Source organism: Rhinolophus sinicus, linkage group LG06 (assembly GCF_036562045.2).
Source record: "Rhinolophus sinicus isolate RSC01 linkage group LG06, ASM3656204v1, whole genome shotgun sequence".
Taxonomy (NCBI): domain Eukaryota; kingdom Metazoa; phylum Chordata; class Mammalia; order Chiroptera; family Rhinolophidae; genus Rhinolophus; species Rhinolophus sinicus.
This window is the reverse complement of record NC_133756.1, coordinates 133,052,980-133,079,469: the sequence shown is the minus strand read 5'-3', so window position 1 is coordinate 133,079,469 and position 26,490 is coordinate 133,052,980. Positions and strand designations below refer to the sequence as shown.

The following is a 26,490-nucleotide window of genomic DNA, read 5'->3' as shown; positions in this document are numbered from 1 at the left end:
TCACCTGAGAGACAAATGACCTGAATTTCAATGTGGCATCTGCCAATGACTTACTGTCTGGCCTTGAACAAGTTAGCTGCCTCAGTTAGCTCAGCCACAACATAAAGATTAACAAGAATTAGTCTATTAAATCTCTGAACTTCTGGTCAACTATCAAATCCTATAATTCATGAGTCCTTGATGCTTGATCAAAGCCAAAAATATGTACAGACCAGGCAAAGAGAAAGTAGATCTCCAAATGTGAGTTTACAGAGACTTATCAAGACTTGTCATAAATACGATGCATTGTTATGTTAAATTCTTAAGCGGAGACAGATAATGAGCAAAGTAACTCAAAACTTTTGAGAGAAAACTGTTCTTCATAAGATGGCAGGCCGTGGAGTGACAGGACCCTGATGATCAGCTGACCTTTTCCCCCAAGCTTCTTTGAAGAGATTATCTAAGTATCGTTTCAGACACCCATCACTCTTATTTTTAGCTCTGAGTTCTCTTCACGAGTGTACTGACCTGTGGCTTGGAGTTCCAGAGGGCTCTCAGATATGGCTCATGATTCATTTTCAGGTACCTCACATTGATTTCCAGGAAGGTCAGGGGAGGAACAGCCTGGAAAAATGATTTTAGACATAAAATTCTTCTTTGTTCTTGTTCCTGTGCCAACCACTTGGTCAGAAATTTACCCGCCACAAATTGATCCCTTGTTGCCATGGGCGATTGGCAATTAAAACAGAACCCAAGCCATTTTGTTCTCCAAGGGCCTCACAGCTGGCGTGGGGGTGGGGGTGGGGGGGGTGGAACAAAACTCAGGGCTTTGGTCACAGGCTATTTTCAGCCTCTGATAGCAGTTGTGTTTCTCGTGTCTCATTCCCCCTCTCCCCTCAGCCTCCCTCCCGCCCTTCCCTCCACAGGCCAAGGCTGGTGACGGCCTCCATTTATTTAAAGAGGAGGAGAGTCCTCCTTTTTACTCAGTTGAGCTGACAGAGACCACCCAGGCAGGTAAGTGGAGCGAAGCAGGTGTTTGGGCTGGGGGTGGGCTGCTGGCTTGGTGGCTGGTTGGTACTGTGAAAGGTCCCATAGAGTAAGGGTGTGTTTCACATCCCACATTCCATCCTCCACTCTGGTTCTATGTGAGGAGACTCAAGTTATGCCGGACTCTGATGTGGGCTTAGCAGTTGTTTAGAAAACTCCTACAAGGGCGATCGACATTTGGGGGTTTGAGGGAACCTCACAGAGAAATGAGTAAGGGATTATTTTTGGTCTAAAACTATTTTCATGGTGGAATGTTTCCTGTTGTCTGAGTCCAAAGACCTGCATTCTCATCCTAGAATTATATAATGAATGGATGTGTGACTTTGAGAAAGTTCCTGCCCACATGTTCTTCGTCTTTTTTGCAAGGATCAATATGGCTGTAGTGACATTTTTCTAAACTGTAAAGTACTGCACAGTTATAAAGTGGTATTATAGAGACAATACGGCAGAATCCAGCTTTCCAGGGCTCAACATACAGGGAATCGATGCTACTCCAGAGGTATGAGTGAATGACTGAGATTCTTACAGTTCAACATACCCTGTCTTGCACATAGAAAATACTCATTCAAGTTTGTTAGTTTAAAGTGAATTTTCTATCCCAGGGATGTTCAGCAACAGGCTTGCTTTTAATAATTTAAATTAATCAAAACAGGATCTGAAAAAGACATAGCTACCGTGTTTCCCCGAAAATAAGACCTAGCCAGACCATCAGCTCTAATGCGTCTTTTGGAGCAAAAATTAATGTAAGACCCGGTATTATATTATATTATATTATATTATATTATATTATATTACATTACATTATATTACATTACATTACATTATATTATATTATATTATACTGGGTCTTAAAGTAAAATAAGACCAGGTCTTATATTAATTTTTGCTCCAAAAGATGCATTAGAGCGATTGTCTGGCTAGGTCTTATTTTCGGGGAAACACGGTATGTTGAAAATCCATTAAAAGCTCTGTTTAGTGAGAGGGTAATTCCCAGCTGGGAATGAGGGGGTGAGTCCCAGTATTTCCTCTAGATTTCAGCCAAGGATTTTTTTTTTTAAACATCCCAGTGAATGACAGGCATGAGTGTGACTGAGAACTGAGAAGTGGTTTTAAGGGATGGTCTGAGTGGAGACGTTGTCCAAAGATCAAAGCTACCGCCTCTAATTTCTGTTCCCACCCCTGAGTTGGGGCAGTGATTCACCCAAGAAGCAGAAGTTAGACGAACCAGTTGGGAGAAAGCTTATTTCTCTACAGTGCAATGCAATGCAAGTCAGTGAGCTTGCACTGACCATCTCCTGTGTCTGGGCTGGGGAGGTCCAGGCAGCCCTCACACAACGCCGAGAAGAATGGGCATGAACAGCAGGAAGGGGGGGAATAGAAACAGCCTGTGTCCTCAGTACATTTTGGGGGCTGAATCTCAATGTTGCGTATGTCCAATTCATCACTCTGTATGTAAAACTGCTTAATGACCCAGAAAATATAAGGGATTCTTCTGGCTTGGCTTTGATTCCATTCTGAACAACCCAGTCCTTAAAATGAGCCCTGGCTATGGGCAGGGAGTGCACCTGACCCCCAGGGCTCTGTGTCCTCTCCAGCCCAGGCAGACAGGTGAGCTACAGCCCGCACGCACAGGCCATCCATTAGAGAAAGGGTAGGCAGGCCAGGGGGCAGGATGGAAAGAGAAACAGAGAGAAAGACTAAGGAAGAGTCAGCAGGATCATTCAACAGGCAAATGAATAGCCACAATCCTATTGGAAAAAGTAGATACAGATTCTTGGTAGAACACAAATTCAGAAATCCTGGGAACCTGAAGAAAGAGATAGAAGAAAATGAAAAGCATCAGTCATAGAGGCAATTCAAATTCTCACTCTGACCATCACGTAACTTCTCTAAGTTTCCATTTTCTGAGCATTAAAATTAAGGTAAGGCCATCTATCACAAAGGGATTTTTTAGAATCAAATGAGATAAAGTGTAGGAAAGTACTTCGTAAAGCTTAATAAAACTGTACAAATAGGCAAGGCCTTTGGGAAAAGGCCCAGGACCAAACCTGATCGACTGCAGGAGGATTTCTTGCTAAGTAAGAGTGTGGTGATGATGAGTCCAGAGGTCAGAGTGAACAACAAGCTGTTACATGATTAATTTGTTTTACAAGAGGAAGGATCCAGACTAGGAATACAATACACAGAAATACAACTCCTGAGGCAGGCAGACTTCCAATTACAAGGATGCTGCTCAGATATCTGCAGATACTGTATCCAGGGTGGGGCTTCACGGACAGAGAGAAATGTGATGCCTTCAAATGTGAAAAACTGTAGTTATTCATTGCAGTGAAGAAACGCAGGACGGAAGACAATGATTGTCTTGAGGGCCGTGGAGGTTGGAAACCTACTCTGAGCCTCAAGAAGAACCTACTCATGGGAAAGGGTTAATCATGATTTTTGGTTGTTTACTGACCTGTGAAGGCGGGAAACAATATTAGCTTATCTAACTGTCACAAAGAGCCATGGGAGAAGTCATTCTTCGAGGAAGAAACAAAAGGTCAAGGAAACAAAATAATTATTAAGGGTCACACACGGCTAGAAAGTGACAGAGTCAGGTTGTAACCCTGGGTGCAATGTGATCTTTAAACACAAATTACAAAGGTCAAAATAGAACACAGTGAGTTTCTGAGAGTAAAAGTCAGCCACACTTCAGAGATAACTTAAGAAAAGATGTAATATGACCTGCATGTGACAGCCTAGTGTAATGGGCAGACGTGCCTACCGTGTCTAAGTTTAAAAGGGATGAGAGCCAACACTTGGGTTTATTTCTGTGCTGAGAATAAGAAACCTATGCTTCTCAGGCTTTGTGAAAGGGCTTCTTCATGGGGGACTTTACAATCTGTTCCGAAGTTTGAGAGGAAGCCACTGACCTTGAATGCCCCACACAGGGAAGCTGTAGGCCATGGTTCCCCTGGGCCCTGTGGAGGGACTCTGCTTGGGCTCACTGCTTCTAAAGCACAGGTCACCAGAGAGGTCAGCTGGTGTTAGGCACCAGAGCTGCCAAAGCGAGGAAGTGGCTGTCCCAGGCCATAGGCTGAGGTCCTTGCCTACCATGAGGTCCCTGGCATTAGGCACCCTGATCCCCACACAAGGGGCCTGATTCTCCCCGCTGCGAGCTGCATCTGTTCCTGGTGCAGCACATGCTGGAGGCTGAGAAACAGAGTTGGTTCACAGTCTGAACCAGAAGGACCACAAAGAAAAAGCCAAGAGAAATTTGCTTATTTTAAGAAAATGGATTTTTAAAAAAGAGATAAGATATTAACAATCATTGTAATAGATATATACGGTGTCAGAGGGGCAACAGATTGGGAGAAGGAGGTTATCCCTTTTTTGAGGGGTGAAACGTCTAACTAGTGCATTGTTTTATACACCTGAAACTAATTAAAAAATATTCAAAAAAATAAATATTAACAATAGCAATAATAGTAATCATGAAAGGAACTGAAATTATTAAACACCTGCTATGTATTATGCATTCATAGACAGTACCGTTGTCAGGACTAGTATTTTGTTTAAACTGCAAACAACTTGCTAAGACATGTCTTCTCATCCTGTGTTTCTATGCATGAGGACCCTGGGTTCAGAGATTTTGAGCAATTTGCCTAAGGTCCAACAGATAGTGCTTTTTGAACCCTGGTCTGGTTCTTCCCCAAGCCTGTGCTTGCCCACTATGCTACGTTGTCTCTCTTACCTGGATTAAGAGAATAGAGAAGAAGCCATGTTTGAGAGGGGATGCCATCGGGCGGCATTTCTGCCAGGTGAGGCTCCAGTCATCTGAGATCCCTAAATCTGTCTCACGGCTTGAAGGACGCTTGAAAGGGCTTCACTACATTGCAGCCACTTGGACATCCATCCGCGGTAAAGATAAAATCAATAGAGAGCGAGCACCCTCCAGTCCCAAAGGAGACTTTTCCATGTTTGAAGAGCACTGACTCTTAGAAAGTCCTTTATTTTACTGCATTGAATTCAGTCTCCCTGTTATTCCCACCCATGAGTACTCTGTTTGTCCCATGGAGAGACAATGGGTCAATCAGATACCAATTCCTGTCAACTGCTAAGTTTGGTTAATAGAGGTGCTGTCCCTTGTCCCCCTCCAGTGTGTTGTAAGCAGGGACAGACATGGGATATAGAACCAGCCTAACGGGGGTTTGAATTGCAACTCTGCCACTTTCTAGCAGGGTGACTTCAGATAAGTCACTTAAGCTCTCTGAGTCTCAGTTTTTCTCATCTGCAAAATGGGGATAACAACATTTTCTCTGCAGGTCTGTGGTACTAAAGATAGTGCATATATATAAGGCAACTGGTGCATAGTAAACAATCAATAGCAATTAACGTTATCATAAGAACACAGCTTTGGAGTCAGAGAGACCCAAGTTCCAATTAGACAACCGGGCAATGTGATTTTCCTAAAACTCCATTTCTCCATCTCTAAAGTAAATTTTGTAATATTACCTACAGTGAGGGGTTACTGTGAAGATTAAATGAGCTATGACACAGTGCCTGGCCCAAGGGCTGATGTCCAGACATACTTTAGCTTCAATAATAATATTATTATATTAGTTACGATTATCACATAGATCCCAGATACAAGTTTCTATGATTGAAAATATTTGCCCCAGTCAGTATAGACTCACTATGTGGAATTTAGCTCATCTATGTGGAGTCAGACATCCAGCAGGGTGACCAAATGAACCGACACTGAGCTGACGAGCTGAAAACAGCATTATTGCTTGCAGTCTCTGCTCAAAGTCATGGTCTAAGATTCTTCAGTGGTCCCCTGCAAAGAAGACACTGAATCACTCAGCGGCTATTTTATCTACCCCACCCACTTTTGCCCTAAGGTGTCACCAGTCAGCTTCATCATTGGTAGTTAAAGAAAAAAAAAGAAAGAAAGTTGGATTAGGAAGAATGTGCCTAAGAGACACAACGGGTTACTCTTTTAAAAAAATTCAGATTGATAACTGAAACTTAGCGTGATTGTGGAACTAATCAGCTCTTACATTTTATACTACTCTACAGTTTACAAAGTGATTTGCTGTACATGAACTGTTACAATCCTCCCAGCCATACTGAAACAGGTAGGCCTAGTATGCCCGTTTTAGAGAAGCTGCTGAAGCTCAGAGCGCTTGGATGGTTTTCCAAGATCACACAGCTTCGAAGAGGCAAGAGAGAACTAGACCTTGGCCTCCTGCATCTTATCCACTGCTTTTCCCAGCTCCCACGGTAGTACATTCCCAGTATAATCTCGTCCACAGCGTTATTTGTTAACAAGTCTATACAGGTCGTCTCTCACTGGGACCTGGGAATCCAAAAGTCTGGCGTCCACCCTCTCCCTAGCTGACGTTGGAGGGCCTGCATTCTAGCTTATCCTCGTAAATCTCAGGCTGTCCCCATTTCTATCCTGAGCCATGCCTTCATCTCTGATAATGCAGCCGTCTCCGGGACTGGCCCAGGAAGTAGTGCCAGGTGATGGGATAGAGATTGTGACCCAGGGGACAAATGGGGCTGAGTGACAGGCAAGCCTATATTTGGTGTCCCACCTTCAATGACCCTTGCCTGTGCCAGGCAACGCTGATAAACAAATGGCCCATCCCTTGGTATCTTGACAGCGTAAACTCACATACTGGGCCTGGCTACGGGAGTGTTGAGACACAGGAATTCCAAAGCAATGCAGGAGGCTAAAAAGGTTAGGTATGTAAGCCAGGACCTAAATGTGCTTTCAAATCACAGCGACTCAATGAGCAAACTGCTGCTATTTGAACACCCTGAAATAAAGGGGGCAACGATGCCTTGTCTTTGAATAATTCCTCCTCAATAAAGTAGTCCCCTTATGCAGTTTTGTTTTCTGTGGTTTCAGTTACCGACAGTTAACCTCGGTCTGAAAATATTAAATGGAAAATTCTAGAAGTAAACAATTCATAAGTTCTAAATTGCTTGCTGTTCTGAGTAACGTGATGAAATCTGGCGTAGTCTCTCTCAGGACTTAAATCTCGTATTCATGCTGTCTGTGCGCCCCGCCTGTTAGTCACTTAATAGCCGTCTTGGTTATCAGATCAACTGTTGTGGAACACAGTGCTTATTCTCAAGCAACCCTTATTTTATTTAATAATGGCCCCAAGGTGCAAGAGCAGTGATGCCAGCAACTTGGAGGTGCCAAAGGGAAGCCGTAAAGTGCTTCCTTTAAGTGAAACCATATATATACAGGTTTCAGTACTATCTACGGTTTCAGGCATCTACTGGGGGTCTTAGAACATATCCCCAGTAGATGGGGACCCGGGGGGAGCTACTGTACTGCTTTAAATCCCATCATATTTCTATGACCTTCATAATGGTCCTGTGCAGGAAATGGTATTATCGCCATTTTTCACCCAAGTTCAAGGTCACAAGGTCAAGACTAGAACCTGTGTCTTTCAATTCAGGATGCTTTACAATACCCTTTGCCTTTTGGCCTTTGAGCATTGGAAGAACAATATTAGAGAGGTCTTTTATGGTTGGCCTCCATAGCTACATTTCCATCTTTAGAAATGGAACTGAGTACCTGTTTAATAGAATGCTTATAGATTTCTATTTTGGGTTTCAAGTCCTGATATATATATATATCAGAGATTTATGATCACTTAAACAAACAAAAAAAACCCTGTGCTCGGATACATTACTTTGTGAAGAAGGTATTATCTGTAATCTTATCCTCACTCTGAAAAAGTATCATCTCTAGGCAATTGCTGAATACACACACACACACACACACACACACACACACACACACGCACGAGTCATATCTCTCTCCCATTAACTTGCAGTACATGCCAATACGATCTCCACTGGAGATCTGAAATGAGAAATTTGACCTAGGGTTGTTTTCATTGAAGATTTCCACATCATTAATTTCACAAGTGTCACTGTCACATTCCCAGGTGTATATTACATTTCTCCTCTGTTTTATACTATTTTGAAACTCAGGATCAAAATGAACGTGAGCAAAATTATGTGTTCGACTCTTTTCCAGAGATTATAACATCTTTAATCAGAGAAGGGTGGTTCTTAGAAAAAGAAAATAGCCAAGAGAATACTCCGAAATGTTTACTTCTTATGTGTCACTTTGTTTGTAAATGAGGGAGTTGGTAAATCTTGAAAATCTATTTAAATCCTAAAAGTCCTAAAAATTTTAATAGAGTAAAAAATAAACAGTTTGGGCTCTTTTCAGGGACATTAAGGCCCCTAAGCCTTTCTGTGTCCTCTTTTCTCTGCCTGAAGTGTTCTTCCCACTTTCCTCTATCTGGGGAACTCTTAGACACCCTTCAAAACCCCATTTGGATGAGCCGTCTTCTGTGATCCTCCAAAAACTCAATTTTCATGCCCAATGTAAGTGTGGGTAGCCATTCTCTCCTTTGAGTTTTCATGGCACTTCTCACAAGACTCTTCTCTGGTGCAGTATTCTTGTTCCTGCCTATCTCCCTCACTAGAACTTGGGCTTCTCAATTCTAGGAAACACAAATTACTGATTTTTATGTTTTCCTCCCCTTAACCCCTCACCAGTACCCGGTGCAGTGCTCAATACAGGCAGTAAGTACATGGAGAATGAATGAGTAAATGAATGCTGACTTGATCCCAAGCCTTTCAACTCAAAATCCATTGCTCTTTCCACTGTACTACACAACCTGAACTATAGAAATAGAAGCACTAAATGTTTCTTTTGTAAAATGTTATTTACTGAAATGTTACTGAATAAAAGCCTGCGTCTCTGAGGGGAAAGATAGGATGTTCCTGATTAACTTCACACTGTTGTTTTAAGTGGGGAAAAGCTCCGTGTAGGGACATTTAGGTAGAGATGTTCCCTGCGGTGCTAGTAGCAGGTTCAGTAGTCGGCTTGCTACTTACCCTCCGTTTCTGAGCAAACCCCGTCTTTGTTATGAGTCTGGGACACACATTCCTGACCAGTGACCCAGGAGGGCTGAGTGGGAACCACCAACTATGACAGAAAGGTGACTGTCTTCCCAGAAGGGAAAGGAAGGTCAGAAGCAGCCACCGGAATGGCCTGATAATGCTTGGTGGCGATGACAAGATGACACACCAAGCTTCTTAGACACCAAAGGACCCCAGTGAAAATTCAGCCCCCCTGCGGCGGGCAGGATTCCAGAAATTTCACTGAGTCCTGATGGCATATGTGAGTTCTCTGGAGAAACTGAGAACTGGATTCATATTTACACGCAGACAGAAAGAAAGAGAAAAAAATTTTTGATGCCTCTCCTTGTTTAAGTATCTCTTAAACATAATTCTCTGGTGAGGAGACACGGCTGTCTCAGGGCTGTGGTTATATCAGCAGCTCCTTGCAGCAGAATGTACTCAGAGGCTATGGAAGTCACACAGCATCGTCACCTGGCTCCTGCGGTCACACCTGGCACTGCGAGTTCTGACAAGTACCTTTCTGCACATCATGTCGTTTGGTCCTCTAAACAACACTGTGAAGCAGCAGGGAAGAGAATGACTCTCTTTATAGTATAGGCGGGAAGACAGCTGTGAGAGAAGCTATATGGTTCATCTGAATGCACACAGTAAGCTGTGAGTAGCCCTGAAAACAAAAGGTGGGTTTCCAGACCACTGACGTAGTGCAGTGCCAATAGAACCTACTGCCTGGGCAATGATAGTTCTTTAAAATGGAATTAACGAGTGGGAGGAATACATCTGAACGGGATATTTATATAGTATATATTCATATCAGCAAGATTAGCTAAACCTTTGCTACCCAAAGTGTGATCCACTCCTAGCAGGACTAGCACCACTTGGAGCCTGTTAGAAATGCAGAATTTCCTGCCTCTCCCCAGATCTACCAAACCAGGTCTGCAAACTAGCAAGATCCGAGGAGAACCAAGAAGCACAGAACTAGATAAGAAGATAATACCACTTTCACAGATTATTGCCACTCCTGATGGAATAATTTTTAAAAACCCTAGATGGAAAAAATTATAATACTTAATATGTGTATATAATTTTATATACACAAAATTACTCATCCATTCCTTCCAAGTACCCTGTGAGGGACACAAGAGCAAGTGCTTTTGAAATTTAACCCGAGGAAACTGAATCCCAAAGTAGTAAAGTGACTTGCTCAGAGCCTTATTCAATGAGTTGCACACAGCAACTATTTGCTGAATGAATGAAAGAATGAATGAATGAATGAATGACACGAACAAACCACCGAACAAACTGGGGCTGTATCCTCATCTTCAGATCACTGCATTATTAGTGATTGGTTCACTCCCGAGGACTAACATTAGGGCATTTGCTTTATGTCCTGTTAGACTTGACCTTGGTCAGAGAGTCTTCAAGATGCCGAACTGGGGTGGAGGAGCAAAATGCGGAGCCTGCGAAAAGACAGTCTATCACGCAGAAGAGATCCAGTGCAATGGAAGGAGTTTCCACAAGACCTGTTTCCACTGCAGTGAGTTGGGTGAACACCATGAGGGCCCCAGAGCATCCAGAAGGCATTTCAGAGTTCACATTTAGCCACAGATCCTGTATATTAGTGCGTCTCTGAGTATGGTCCCGGGGCCAGCAACATTGGTTGGCATCCCTGGGAACTGGTTACAACTATCACTTGTAGGCCCCACCTTAGGAAGGGAGGGTGCTGTCGTGAGCACCCTCTCTCTACCTCTTGCCCAGCTCAGAGGCTGTTTCCCTGAAGCTCAAAGTCAGAACAAGCTGGCCTGCCACTGCTCTCAGTGGTGAAAACTATCCCAGTGGCGACATTTACAAAGTGTGACTTGGCAGAGAAAGACAGCCATTACTTAGCTGCAGCCAGGACGGATCTGGCTCTAGGTTTCTTTCCCAGTGGCCAGCTGTCACTGAAGTCAGCTGGGACTGGCTTTTCCTAAGAAAGAACCTGTGTCAGACCGGAGGCAACACGTGCCAATTCTCCAAGAGTCAGAAAGGGGAGGGGAGAGTTTCAGCGCCTGGGCACCAGTAACTTGACAAAGGGATCCTTTACCATCACCTGCCAGACACAGATTCACAAACATTAAAACTGGAGGAACTTTGAGACCCTGTGGCTCACCTGGTAATCTGGCTTTGCCCGACTCATGTGACTTTGGACAAGTCATTTTTCATCTTTGAGCCCACATCACGAGCACCTTCAGCAGAGCCAGGAGTAGAACCTGTATCTTCAGGCTCCCCATCCAGCCTCCTTGACACCACTGCATTCCACAGTTTCTCAGCAGCTCGCCCTGTTTTGGGAGAACAGTCTGTTTTGGCTACTTACCTTCTTTGCTTCCCTTCAGTAAGTCTGGCTTAAGGGTTAGATTTACGAGACATTTGGCAGACCCCCTCCCCACATAGTCCCTCACCCCACTTCCATGTCTCAGCCCAGTGGCTGCAAGGTGTCACACTGCCCCCAAACTGTTTCAAACAGAATGTAAAGCATTGTGCTCCATCTGTTAGGGCAGGAGACACTCCATCCTTAAGCTGTGAGAAATAGTAACATTTTCCCTGCAGCGGGCGTTTCCATTATCCCTTGCCTCCCACAGCAAACATAATTATCACTGAAGAACAGGGGAAAATTCTGTTCTGAGTGATTGGGTTGGCAGATTTACTCATGCTTTGTTTTTAATAAATGGAAATTATTTTTAAGTCATTGAACACATCCGTTCAACATTCACTAGATTTGTTATTATTACTACAATTATCCAGAGGTCACTGCTTGAGAGTTTAGCCCATAACTCTCTGGCTGCTGTCCAAAATCTAGTGTCCTTTATAAAGCACAGGAGTGGGGAACATTGGAAAGAACACTGGAGTAAAAATGATTAGGATTTGCACCTGGGTTCTGCCATACACTGTGAGACCTTAGGCAAGTCATGTCTCTATCAAGCCTCAATTTTCCCATCTATGAAATGGAGAGGGTTATACCTACCATACAGGTTGTTCCAAGAAGAAAAATGAAGTTCTTGATGTGGAAAGCCAGCCTTCTAGGCCTTCATTCTCCTTTGATCCACTTTGACACCCGAGTGGGAACAGAAAATGAGAGAGAAGCTTTCCACGGTAAGGGGTGTCTGGTCTTTACCAGACAGCAGGAGGATGCCCTGTTCAATGGAGCCAGGATAGAAGGGATTTGAGCAACTGGGGGTCCATTCCTTTTAACCTCTGACATTTTCCTTAGAACTCACAGGTCAGATGGGGAGCTGAGCAGTATGAGTTTCTAAAGGGGAAGAAGGATCCTAGAGAGAAGCACACTTTTTTATTTTGTCATCACAAGACTTGCCTGTCCACAGGCCACCCTATAATTGATGAAAATGGGATTCACAGAGGCAGAGGCTACCTAAACTTGTCCCCTGGCCCATGTTTGCCGCATTTCTAGACAAATCTTAATCCTCTCTACCAGCACAGTCCAAATGAAACATAACACAGGCCACATGTGTCCATTTAAAATTTCTAGTAACTACATGTTTTAAAAGGTACCAAGAAACATGTGAAATTAATTTTAAAACATTCTATTTAACTAACCCAATAGAGACAAAGTTGTCATTTCAATGTGTAATCAAAATACACATTATCAACAAAATATTGTATATTCTTTGTTGTTCGTACTGTTTGGAATCCAGTGTACATTTTGCGGTTACAGCACATCCTGTGGCAGGCAACGGCTACGGTATTGGACAGCACTGCTCTACCGGGCCTGTGTATGAAAGCTGGTCAGAAGCCAGGATGTGGCTACAGAACTGGCCAGAGCATGACAGGGCAGAAGCAGAGCATGGTGGGAATGAGCAATGGGGCAGGAATCAAAAGATCTGAGGCCAGTCATGGCTCTGCCACTTACCACTGTATAACTGTGGACAAGTCACTGATTTCCATTCACACATGCATGCATTCATTCATTCATTCATTCATTCATTCATTCATTCATTCAACAAATGTTTACAGAAGACTAATTCTGGGCCAGACTCCATGCCCTGTTCTGAGGATATTAAGATAAAAGTCTTGCCCTTAAGGAACTCAGCGACTAGAACATCAATGAATATTTAAGAAATTGTTCTAAAGATTGGTAACTCATAGCAACAGGAAGGGTGGAGACAGGTATACACCTCATATGCCCAAATATAAGGCTTTTTTTCCCCCAAAAAAATTATTCCTCATAAAAATGGTTTCCCTTGTTTTCAAAGCCTTATAAAATCTCTCATGTTATAAGACAGTGTCTCAATGACTTCATTATTTCTTTGAAAAACATTTTTAACAGAATTTTTCACACGCATAACATTGACATAATTGCTTAATAAACTTCTATATGCCTGTTCCCCAGCCACACAACCACCAACCTCTGAGCAATTCTCCCTTAGCCACTTCCTTCTCATCTACTCCCACTCTCATATTCAGTTACTTAATTTTTTAAAATAAAATATCCTTTGAGGAAGGCATATTCGCCTGAAACAACCTCATTCAATGCTGAATTGCTTACAGAGGTCACGTCACAAAACTGGTAGGAAAAAAAAAAAAAGAGGAGGCAAATAAATTGAATGCACATGTGTTCTTATTCCTGGGGATATGACCTCACTATTATAAGCACTGAAAATCACTATAAACAACCTCGAAGGATCATTATTACAAAGCAATTCAGCAAGTTATTAAGTTGTGGAAATCCTACATATTTTTAAAAACCTGCCCTAATGTTATGCTAATAGGAGATTCTTGTCGAGATACAATTTCCAGGTATCTGGAATTTGACAACCTCCTACTCAGGTGCAAACAGGGCTGCCTCTCCAGCGACACGGACAGAAGTGGAGATGAGCTGCCACACTCTGTTGATGAGGGAGATGACGCTGAAGATGCAGAGACAGAGTTTGGATACAATTGTTTCCCGAATTTGTGGGAGATTAGAAAACAGTAACATCTCCAAATCAATATACGATTGACTGATATTATTAAATTAACTATTATAGGTAGGTATTTAACACTGTCATTTTACATCCTTAAAAGTTGTTTTCAGACTGGCAAAAAGATTCTTTCTATAAATCTTCTCTTTGGAAAAATGGGGACATGCCTTACATACTTGATGTTATGGGGGACACTTTACATTAGGCAATGTAGTGACCAGGGGGCTCTGGCCAGTCTCAGCCTAAGGATCTATGAGGCAGGTCTACCCAGCTCTCCCACTTCCTGCTTCCAGAACTGGGTCCAACTGTCTCCTTGAATATCACAGTGCTCTTCAAAGTCCATGATAAGGAAAGAAACTGCTCAATTCTGATTCTGATATGACTAAGAAAAAAATAAGTTCCTCTCATGCCTCAGCCCCTTATCCCTGCACCACCCCACCCCACCCCCACAACCATCACACACACACGCGCGCACACACACACACACACACACACACACACACTTCCCTGATGTCATTTAGGGTAAGACACTCAGGAACTCAGGTTCTTCCGATTCAGACACAGTATTCTTAGCTGGTCCCACACCACACACGCAGCTCTAATTCCACCTCTTTCTAGCTGGGTACCACTGAGCACTTTACTTCCCTTCTCTGTGCTGCAATGTCGTCATCTGTGAAATGACAAGTGCCTTGGAATCTACAACCCAGAACAGATGCTTCGGTCAGGAATCAAAGTTGTGTCCTTGGCTGGAGGGCCCCTCGTGCTGGGTTTCTTGCCTTACGCATGGAATTGGAGGTGCAGGGTGGCGGGGAGGAATCGAAGCCCAACACGGTGCCCTCCCTTTCTCCGGCAGTGGCCTGCAGGAAGGCTCTGGATAGCACCACCGTCGCAGCTCATGAGTCGGAGATCTACTGTAAGGTCTGCTATGGGCGCAAGTACGGCCCCAAGGGGATCGGGTTTGGACAAGGCGCCGGCTGCCTCAGCACTGACACGGGCGAACACCTGGGCCTCCAGTTCCAAGAGTGAGTTACTGCCCCACTGCTCTCACCCCAGGAAAGCCCCAGTTATCAGGACAGCTCATTATGTTCCCATAGCAACGTTTTCTGGAAGTGGGAGAATGGACTCCATTGTCGACTGGTCAACAATAAGAATACTCGGTCTGACCAAGTTTTAACAATGTGTCATCTCACAGAAGAGTCTCTTTACATTATCTACCTTTCTAAAGGGCAATTACTTTTACACCAGGCCCTTGGTTTGCATGTCAAGAGAAAACCGAGAATGTACAGATGTTCCATTGTTTGACCTTCGCAAAACTGCATGGAGCTTCTTTTCTCTTTGGTGTTTCTGTGTAAATCACATAAATATGGCAGGGAAGCAATGGCCATTTGTTAGGTGCTTGTCACTAAAAGATGTCTCCCCTTGGGTTGTAAGATGAAGAATATCCATATCACAGGGGGAGTGGGTCTGCAGGGTTGTGCTGTGTTCCTCATGAGTAAATAATCAATCATGACCATTTTATGGGTCTCCCTGGCTGCCTGCTGCCAACACAGGACTGAGGTTCCCCCCAACATTATCCTAGGGAAGCTGGGTATCACACTGTGCCTCTTCTCTCTACCAGTCAGTCTGTTTTATCTCAAATACGCTGCTGACCTCAGACTGACAGCTACTCACCTGCAGCTGCTGTCTGGCCAGCTGGTACCCGGGCTCGGCTTTGTGGTGGGATTGGGCAGAAAAGCACACCCTAACTGAGGCAGTGTCCCAAAGAGAAGTGAGACCGTCTGAAGAGTCATCTGGTCCCTTCTAAGAGAGGAGCCCATGGCAGAGCCTGGAAAAGTACAGGGATGTGTGATTAGTCATTTTCATTTTTCTCATCACTCACTCCCTACTGGGCACTCTGTTTGAAGACAATGATGATACCAATTGTGTCCTCTGCCACGTGTTACCCAAGGCTTACTCTCTCCTATATTAGGGCTTTCTTATGATGCTGCACAAAGAGGAGCAAGAGTCTGGAGGGCTCGGTTTCGTCCCAGCTCCACGAGTCATGAGCTGCCTGCGTCATGCATGAGCAGTTGTCCCTCTAACCCTCACTTTTCTCCAACTAGCCCTGCTTACTTTAGAGGTTATGGTGAGACTCAGTGATAAATGGACAAGGAAACACCAAAAGACACAGAAACACAGGGGCTGCTATTGTGCCTCTATCTGGGACACGGCTCACATGGGGACAAGGAATGTATCAGCTCATTGGACTACGGTTTGTTTAGTATCAACTGTCAAGATCCCATCTGGCCCTAAAATATTTTCATAACTCATTTCAGAAAGCAGACCAAATGGGCTTCAGAAAAACCTAAACAGTCATAGCAGTAACAACACAATAATGACAATGGCAATAATACAAGCTAACATACATGGAACACTTGCTAAGTGTTTTGCAACAGAAAGGAGAGGTTTAAACCAATTACAGCAAATATTTATTACCCCTTACTACATGCCAGGCAAGCACTGTTCTCAATGCTTTATTCACGTCACCTCATTTAACCCTTTCAACAACTCTGGAGGAAGGCACCGTGATTATCCCTGCTTTCCAGATGCGTCTGAGGGAACAGAAAAGTTAAGTCACTTGCTCAAGGTCACACAGCTAGTACTGTCTGCCAAGGGAGGTCTATAGGTTTCGTTCATCTGTCTATTTCCATCAGGTCCCCAAAGGCAGCACGCTCAGCCACCACCAGCAACCCTTCCAAGTTCACTGCCAAGTTTGGGGAGTCAGAGAAGTGCCCTCGATGCGGAAAGTCAGTCTATGCTGCTGAGAAGGTGATGGGAGGTGGCAAGGTAAGGACTTCTATATGAGCCAAACGGGATTTGTTCATTCCACTAGATCAGCTGGGAGGGATGAGAGAGGAAAGTAGGAACTGCGGGTGGGTGGGAACCAGACTCTTCATTTTCTTTAGCTCTGAGGGACCAATTAGGAGCCATCCAACCTCACCCACTTTCCTGGGCTGTGACTGTCACCTGAAGTGTCCTTGGAAACTAGAACTGATGAATTCGTGGCAGCCAGCATTAGACCAGTAAGTGGAGGGTACCCACCTAGAAACTCGGGAGATAGAGGTGCACAAGCCCCCTGCCCTGCAGTGTCCACAGTCCTTCCAGAAAGGGGACAGCTCTGGGAGTCATCCAGAAGACTGTCACCACTACGTAACTCAATCTACTGCTGGCATTAGCACTGGTGGATAGAGCAAACACCTCATAGCAGCAAGAAGCAATCCTCACTCACAAATGTCCTGGCAATCGGGAGAGTCATCACATGTCAGGTAGTAATGCACACTTACGAACTCCAGCTTCGGGCCTAAAGCCAGGGTATTCACCAAAGGATTTGGGCCCGATGAAAACAAAACACCCTGCACATACCGTGTTTCCCTGAAAATAAGACCTAACCAGACCTTCAGCTCTAATGCGTCTTTTGGAGCCAAAGTTAATATAAGACCCGGTCTTATTTTAATATAAGACCTAGTCATAATATAATATAATATAATATAATATAATATAATATAATATAATATAATATAATATAATACCAAGTCTCATATAAGACCCGGTCTTATATTAATTTTTGCTCCAAAAGATGCATTAGAGCTTATGGTCTGGCTAAGTCGTATTTTCAGGGAAACACGGTACTATTAGGTTGGTGTAAAAGTAATTGCGGTTTTTGCAATCAACCTTCTAAATCGCAATTACTTTTGCATCAACCTAATAAGTGAGTGGTGAAGGGCCATGGAAACTGTCTCACTTCAAACAGGAGACTGGCCATCTGAACATATGAGAACCCCAAGGCTGTGCCTGGTAGACAAGCAGATGTGCCTCAGGCAGGCAATTTTCTGGATGATCCAAGCCATGCAACTCTCTTCTGCTGAAAATACAGAGTTAAAATTAGGATGAATTACCCGGATAATTATTTCTTCCCTTTTTCCTTTAGATTTATATTCAGCATAAATGTTACCCACTGCCCCAAGTCCAAGTTCCCCTCTCCAGTTTATTCTTTGGTCTTTTAGAAAGGGGAGGCCCTTGTCTATTTAGTCTGTTCTGAAGGAATATATATAGAAGTCACTTTGATAAGCTTATTTTTAGGAGTTCTGAGAATTGTTGGCCAAGTTAGCATCTTATTTTCTTCAAACCCCAGGGGACCTATTAAGTACATGAATGATTAAGACAGTGGCATTCCTTTATATGCTGCTGGTCAGCAGACTTACCATGGGAATAGAATATGCTGCCCGCCATATTAAATATGTAACTCTCTTGCTCTCCTGTGCCCCTCAGCCTTGGCACAAGACCTGTTTTCGCTGTGCCATCTGTGGGAAAAGTCTAGAGTCTACAAACGTTACTGACAAAGATGGGGAACTTTATTGCAAAGGTGAGTGGTTCCGGAGTCTCCCTTGAGATGTTTCCCGAGGGGCGTCCTTTGGGAGGAGCAGTTGCATCCATGCCGAGAGATTTGGGTCTGCCAGGAGGCATGGCTGCTCAGCCTGAGCAGGGTTTGGGGTCTCAGGATGGGGCACAAACCCACCTAAGGGAAAGAAATCTGCTGCCTGCCCCAGCCCTGGTCCTCCCCAGTGGAGCACGCGGGGGACCTGATGCAGGGGCTCGCTCGGTGGTTCGGGGCATCTGTGTGCCAGGGTGGGAGAGGAGCGGAGGAGGCAGGGCCCTGATTCTGGTCCTGGGAGAGGCCACAGGCCTGGACAAGCAGCATCATTCTCTTCTAAAAAACCAAATACCCTCTGTCCCTGAGTGGCACACAGGTGACAGGGCGGGCGGGGTGAACCCAGTCTGGCCTCTTCTGTTCATCAAGACTTATCTACCTTTCTTCCTTGTTTTCCTTCCCTCTCTCCCTCCGTGTCGCCCTCCCTCGCTCTTTCCTTCCTGACATTCCTGCTGTTGTTACCCATCACTTACTGATCACAGAGACAGAACCCACAAGGTTTTCCTTCTGGTCCTGGCAGCTCTGCCCCCAGCTGCCTCCATGATCCCTGTCTCGTGGAGGAGGCAGAGGCTCAGCTCTTTCCTGACACTACGAAAAGGAAGGGATGCATTAGCGTCAAGGCCTCAACCTCAGAGCCTCTCCTAGGCCTGTTCTGTTTCTCAATGGGGTCCTCCCACCTGTTCATTTAGTAATGGTGTCGCAAGATCTCCAAATGTGTGTGTTCAAGTGGGGTGAGGAGAGCAATGAAAGGGGGGCCACAGGGAGGCTGTTCCTAATCCAGATCGTGGGCTGTCAAAGTTTTCCCCGTGATGAGACAGAATGGGAACTGATGGTCACCTTCTCTTGGCAGTAGAAGACACAACACTCGCCTCAGCATTTATAGGCTTTAAAGCCCTCAAATATTGTTGTAGCCAGCAGGGAAACCAACATGTCGACAAATAATGGCATTTCCGAGTGAAAAAAAAGCTCTAGTAGCAGACCGTACACAATGCAGTAGCATACAAAAATAATGCTCGGCCTGGGTTGTGAGGGAAGGCTTCTTAGAAGAGAAGCTTCCTCTGGGCCTGGAAGGAGGAGTGTGGGTTTCGGGGGTGGGGGTGGGGGGGGGATGGACATTCCAGGAACAGGAAGCAGTGAGCACAAAGACACCAAAGGGGGCATCAGGGTTCATTCCAGGAACCATGAGTCATTCTGGTGCCCAAAGAGGCAGGAGGCAGTGGCGGAGGACGCTCGGCAGGCAACCCGGGCCAGATGACGTTGCCTTAAATGAGCAAATGTCTGTGAAAACAGGGAAGTGAAAAGCTTCATAAACAATTTTTATGAGGCGAATCTAAAAGAGTTCAGTTTACTTACAAGTTAGTTTATGAATGCATTTATCAAAAGGAAGTCTCTCACGGGGGAAAGGGCTGTATCCAGATGGAAGGATCTGAAATAATGTGCTAACCAGCCCATTCTCTCCCCCTTGTTCTCTTTTCATTCGCAGTTTGCTATGCCAAAAATTTTGGCCCTACAGGTATTGGGTTTGGAGGCCTTACACAACAAGTGGAAAAGAAAGAATGAAAGGTCCACCATTTCTCAGATCTTTCATCCGCCTGAAGCATATTTTCCAAGTAATCCTTCCCAGATGGACAGCCTTCCCCAAACATCCTCTGGTTGGTAGCTGGACAGTGTTTCTCTTCAAAAATCATCATAGTCTTTAAAACCCAAAACTAGAAGAGACCTTTGGAAGAAAACCATTAAGCGTTTAATCTGCAACCAATGCTTTATTATTTACAATACCTGGGGTTGGATGAGGCAATAAATAAATGTTTTATCGGTACCTTGTATGTCTCCGGATCTTTTCTTTCAAATAGAGGGGAGTTTTCAAAAACTAAAAAGGTAGTTGGAAAAACTAGCTACAAGGAACATACTACTTTCTGTGTCAACTGGGGAAGGAGTGAGGAGGACGAAACAAGGGGCAAAGGAAAACAGCCTTCCTTCCAGTCTGTCAGCTGAGTTTCTTTCGACTTACTGCTAACAGAGAAGAAAACAGGGTCCCGGAGGAAACAGACAAGATGATAGCAAATTCTAAAAGGAAAATCAAAACTAATAAAACTGCTGAAGAGTTGATCCTTTTGTCCTATCACAGGCTTGGCAATATTACACATTTCATGAAAACTCAGAAATGGCAACAAAATGTAGAGTTTGCATCTGTGTTTTAAATGACATGAGGATGATTTTCTTTTATTCTGGAACAATCCCCTAGGGTTTAGCAATTTTCTTAAAACGTCCCCTACTTCAGATTGCCAGCCTCACAGATGAAATGCAGCCAATTAAAAATGTCTCTCTGCCTCCTCAGCAAGTTCTCAGCGGCTGGAGCGTGTATTTTCCCCAGCCTCCGCTTTTACCAACCATAGCCATTTCTCCCACCACCATGCAATTCTGAATTATTTGGAGCAAATGAAAACCAATTAAAATCTCTTGATAAAAATTATGAAGTGCTCAAGTTCTCCGAGCTTCTTCCCAACATCCATCTTCCCTTGGGTCTCAGTCTCAGACTTTCCTCACAATGGCCCCCAAACACCAGCCTTCACTCCCACCTCAAACAAAGAAACCGAGACTGCCTCCAGCTGACATCGACCTGTCTGGACTTGCCAAAGGGAGAAACAGAACAGTAAGACGCAACTGAACATATTGATGAAGTACAAAACAAACTAGACTAAAAGAACAAGCCAGTGAGATTTTAAAAGTAGAACAGCTACATAACAAACTCTACCAACCATTTTCTCAAGAGCGGTCAGAATTGATCGCCAAAATCCCAAATTTTGGGGTAACAACATTTGTCAACCATCCACAAGTGTCTGATCTGCTTGGGGATAAGGATAAAGAGGCACTGCATTATTTGACAAGCATCGAAGTGACAGAATTTTTAAGATATTAAATCAAGTTACAGAATAGATTTTTATTTTGATGAAAATTCTTCCTTCGAAAATAAAGTTCTGTCCAAAGAATTTCATCTGAAGGAGAGTGGTGATCCATCTTCAAATCCACTGAAGTCGAATGGAAATCTGGAGAGGATTTGACCAAACGTTCGAGTCCAATGCAGAACAAAGCCGGCAGGAAGAGACAGCATGGGGAAGCAGAGAGCTTCTCTACCAGCCTTACTGGCCATTCTGATGCAGGTGCAACTGAGTCAGAAGCCATCAAATGACAGTTGGCCAAATCTATTACTTGGTTCCTGACATGGATGGTGAAGAAGGGGAAGGAAGAAGGGGAAGGAGCAAATGAAGAAGAATTAAAAAGGGCTGGAAAATACTGATGAAGAAGGGGATGAGGATGAAGGTGAAGAAGATGCAGATGATGGTGGGGAGGACAGAGACGAAGATGAAAGAGATGACAAATGGAGCACTGATGGATTCTAACCGTTTCAAATGTTCTCCAGTCCCTGGAAGCAAGTTGCAGTCTTTTTTTTTCCCCTTGTGCTCAGTTGCCCTGCTTTTGAGGTGTTTTTTCTCTCCTTTACACCATGGTTCTCACCTTATTTGGGAGGAAATACCTTGAGTAGAAGACAGTGGGAAAAGAATCTCTGCCCCTTCCTGTTCCAAATTCATTTTTATCCCTTCCTGTCTCAACAAAACCTTTATGGAATCAATACTGCCGTGCTCTGTGAGAAAAAAGAAAAACGCTCTGCTCCCTTAGCTCTGTAGGAAGCTGGAGGGTGCTAGCTCCCTGTGTAGTAGTGCAGAGATTTCTAGCTTTTTCCTCCTTTGTCTGTATGTTGGGCTCAGGGAATACACTGTGTCTCTATGTGAATATGGACAGTTAGCATTTTCCAACAGGTATCCGTCTCCTTTCTCTTGTTTAAAAAATAAAATGGGGTTACAGAAGGTGAGCAAACGGTGGGTTTAAGATGTTTGGGTGGGTTAAGTGGGCATTTTGACAATATGGTTTCTCCTTCGTCATGTTTAACTGTGATGTTTAACAGACATACTTGCATTTTAAGATGACACTTTTAAAATTCTCGCCTACGAAAAAGAAATGATTGAAGCACTTAACTAAACTATGGGTTTTTCTATGCTCCAATCCCAAGGACTTTCTTTAAAATGAGCATTTACTCAGGGCTGCTTACATGCTGCCATGGTCAAGGCCCTGCACTATTACTTATTTATGTATTTATCTAGTTCTTTTTTGATGCTCAAAATGCAATTACATATGATCACTTTCTCTATTTGATTGGCATTAATAGAATGGTTCAGGAAAAAAAACAGCTGACAGAGATTATGTCCCATCCACTTTTGAAGAGATAACATAGACGCATGCTTTACTTGTCCAGAGACTCCTGCTGGGGTAATGCAGCCACTGAGTTCCACCAAAACAGCCTGAGGATGCACGTTTTACATTCTCTGGGGAAGGAAGCATAGGATAGTATATTTTTAATTTGTTAACTTTTTACCAGAGCTTTATAAGAGATCCCATCATTGTCAACTACTCAAATAAAACCAGTAATAAACGAAACTAACTAAACCAAATCCCCTTTAACCTGCACTGATTTTGAAAGCCGTATACTACCTTGGCCCTTGGCTAGGAAGTACGCTATGCTGGAGACTTCCAGGCTTGCAAAGGGGTAAGACACACATGTGACATGACTTGCCAATGTGAACTTCTCCTCCTCTGCTGCACTTCAGTTACTAGTCCCACCATCCATCCACCCAGGAGACTGAAGCTAGAAACTTCAATCATCCTTTGCTTTGCCCCCTCTCTCTCCCCCTAAGCCACCTTGATTCTGACTCCAAAATGTCTCTAGAATACATGCCCTTCTTTCCTGTTCTGTTATGTGTATTAGTCAGCTAGGGCTTCTGTAACAAAGTACCATGGACTGGGTGGCTTACACAACAGAAATGATGTTTTCATAGTTCCACAGCCTACAAGTCAAATCAAGGAGCCAGCAGAGTTGTTTCTTCTCAGACCTCTCTCCATGGCTTGTAGATGACCACCTTCTTCCTGCGTCTTCCCAGTCTTCTCTCTGTGTGTCTGTGTCCTAACTTCCTTTTCTTACAAGGACACTGGTCATGTTGGATTAGGAAGCACTTGAATGACTTCACTTTAAGTTAATCACCTCTGTAAAGACTCTGTCTCTGCTGAGACAGTTCATGCTGAGGTCCTGGGGGTTAGGGCTTCGACATAAATTTGTGTGTGTGTGTGTGTGTGTGACACAATTCGGCACATAACAGCATGTCATGTAAGAACTTTGATGATCGGAGCTTGGGTTTGCCCCTTCAACTTAGTTTTAGACAATCTCTTCCATATAAGCTCCACTACACTCAAAGACTTAAAGCTTTCCAAGTATGCCAAGTACCCTCACCCCATCATGTTTTTGCCAATGATGTTCTTTTAGCCTGGAATATCTGGAAGACGGAACACCCTCCATCTTCCCCCTCTAACCCAACTCCTTCGCCTGGTAAACTACTATTAATCAAGTCACAGGTCAAATGCCATCTCCTCTGCAAAATCGTTGCTGCATGACCTGAGAATTAATCCACCTTTGTTTCCAGAGCCAGTATATAATTAGCATAGCATTTGTCTCATTGCGTTGAATTTTGAATTCTCATCTGCCTTCTTGTTAGAATGTGGCACGCTTGCATTCACAGTGCTGGACAAGTAGGAGGCACTTTATAAACATTTGTGCAGTAAGTGACGAGGGAGAGTGTGGGCTGAACTAAATGTAAATTTTGCTAGAATTTTAGAGATTATTATCTACTGGCGTGAAGGAGCTTGGAAATGAAAAACCAAAACCAAAGGCCTGACCTCCATGACCTCCGGGAGTCTCCCTTCTCTCCATATCTGTGGATGTAGAAGGCCCAGTGGACACTGAGGCCCTAGCAAATGGTGCAACCACTAGGTGGGAAGGAGTGTGGGTCCCTGCATGGAAGAACACCTGCTCACAGCTAAACGGACTGTGACAAGAGGCAGAAATAAGCTTTATGTTGTGTTAAGCCACTGAGATTTGGGGGATATTTATTATTGCATTAACTCACCTTGACTAATACCCCCCTGAAATAGTGGATGTGTTAACATCTGACGTATCCCACTTCTCACTGTTCAGTGTCCATCCAGTCCATTTAAATCACAGGGAGCAGAGTCAGAAGTTTGCCCAATATTTGTGAAAGTGATTCGAACGTGTTGTCTCCGATGTGACTATACAGGTATTTGGGGAAAGGAATGAAGCATAACCGTCACCTTCCCCGGGGCCACAACAAACATGATTGGCTTTGCCTTGGTTCTAAGACAGAATGAAAACAAAACCCTGCTGTTCACTCCCAAGCTATGGCCTTCTCCTCCCTTGTTTCCGAGCCAAAGTGTAAGACTAGATCTCACTTAGTCCTTAGTATGTCAGCATCAGGCTTCCCGGTCCCTTCCTCACCCCCAGCTGACCCCACCTCCTATTCATAAACTCTCTGGTCTTTCCTCAGTTGTTGTTCTCAGCCTCTCCTTAGCTCCTGAACACTGACTGCTTCCTCTGTGAAGTTCAGTTTCCTCCTTGAATTCTATGACACTGTTCTGATTATCCTCCTCCCAGCCTCTTCCCAGACCTCTCCTCCTCCTCCTCCAGTTCCCCAAACCCATATTCCATAAGGCCACGTTCCTGCCCTTCTCAGATTTTTTTTTTTTGCAGTGGTTGTCACCTTTGGTCTCTTTATAGAATTGACCTTCCTGTTTCAGGAGGGCAACTCCCCTTTTCATTTTCATCTCATTTTTCTACCTCTCTCCCATGGCAATCTCATCCATCTCTGCAGATGACTTTCATCCGTGTTCTGGTCTTTTTCCAGATGCTTTCTAGCCTTTTCCACTAGGTAGCTTGCAAGTACCTCAAACAATAGGCACCAACCACCAAGCTCATCACCCAGTCTCTCCACACTGTTTTCCTTCTCAAAATAGCATCGTCATCCTCTCATTCACTGGGCTCAACACTTCAAAGTCGTCTTTGATTCTTCCTCTTCCCCCCACATTCAATCAGTAATCTGGACCTGCTGGATCGCGTATAAGCCTTCGTTTCGTCTTGCCTCGACCATTATTAAAAGCGTCTCTCTAACATTCTGTATCTGCCAGGATCCAGTCAGAAAAACAGAAACCACACTAGTTTTTTTAACAGAGAGAATAGAGGCAATTGGCTGAACAGGTGCTAATCTTTGTTAAAAAGCAAAGAGAAACACATTGACTTAAGAAAGAGATAGTAACTGCAGGAAGCAGCTACCACCTCTGGGGCTGAGGAAACAAGATACGGGGGGCATCCTAATTTAGATGCCTCGTGGAGGTCTCCCAGGGACTAGGAGACAGATCTCGGAGGAGAGAGCCCTGCCTGGTTACTGCGGGTGCTCCTAAGAGGGGACAAAGGAGCTACTTTGGGGTCAAAGCTAGACACTGATTCCAACTGTCACTGTCAGGGTGAAGGGCCACTATCTGAACAACACTGGGAGAAACAGCCATCAAGTAGAATGGAGTAAGTCCCTTCGTCCCCTCCCAGTCTACTGGCAGAACTTAATAGAAAGTCAGCGTGAAGGGGATTGTCGTTTTCAGCATCCTGGCCACAGAGCCACAACACAGAGGACAGAAGCTGAATTTCACACATTTCCCTACCACTGGCTTCTCTCTCTCCACAGTTTATTTTCCAAAGATTTCTGAATAGCCAGCATTTATCGAGTATTTACTATGTGCCATTCACAAGTCTAAGCCTTTATTTATATGTAGTAACATTTAACCCTCATAACATTTGGAGGTATGTGCTATTATTATCCACATAATACACATGAGGAAACTGAGGCACTAGGAAGTTAAGACATTTGACCAAAGAGAGGAAAGTAGCTTGTAATTGGTAGATCCGGGATTCAAACCCAAGGTGTCTAGCTATAAAATACAGATCCTCAACCTTTTTTTTTTTTTTCAGTTTTCACACTGTGTACCTGAGGGAAAGCCTAAATAGAATGGTGGGGGTAAGAGCCTTAGGTAAAAATGATTCTCAAATAATAGCATGTACACCTAAGAATCATCTGGGGAACCTGAAGAAAATATGGATTCTAGAACTCAATTCTCAGGTACTGATTTGAAAGGCCTGACATGAGG

General features: G+C 44.1%; 1 protein-coding gene and 1 pseudogene across 1 annotated transcript; both read left to right on the top strand.

Moving 5' to 3' along the window:
- Positions 1-873: 873 nt before the first annotated feature.
- Positions 874-20,212, top strand: CSRP3 (cysteine and glycine rich protein 3). The gene is made up of 6 exons (XM_019742620.2): positions 874-993; positions 10,368-10,507; positions 14,779-14,947; positions 16,619-16,751; positions 18,234-18,327; positions 19,877-20,212. The coding sequence occupies exons 2-6, from the start codon at positions 10,396-10,398 to the stop codon at positions 19,951-19,953; spliced, it is 585 nt and encodes a 194-aa protein (XP_019598179.1). The 5' UTR covers positions 874-993; positions 10,368-10,395; the 3' UTR covers positions 19,954-20,212.
- A 313-nt stretch (positions 20,213-20,525) lies between these two features.
- On the top strand, positions 20,526-21,794 carry LOC109453122 (protein SET; annotated as a pseudogene).
- Positions 21,795-26,490: the final 4,696 nt, after the last annotated feature.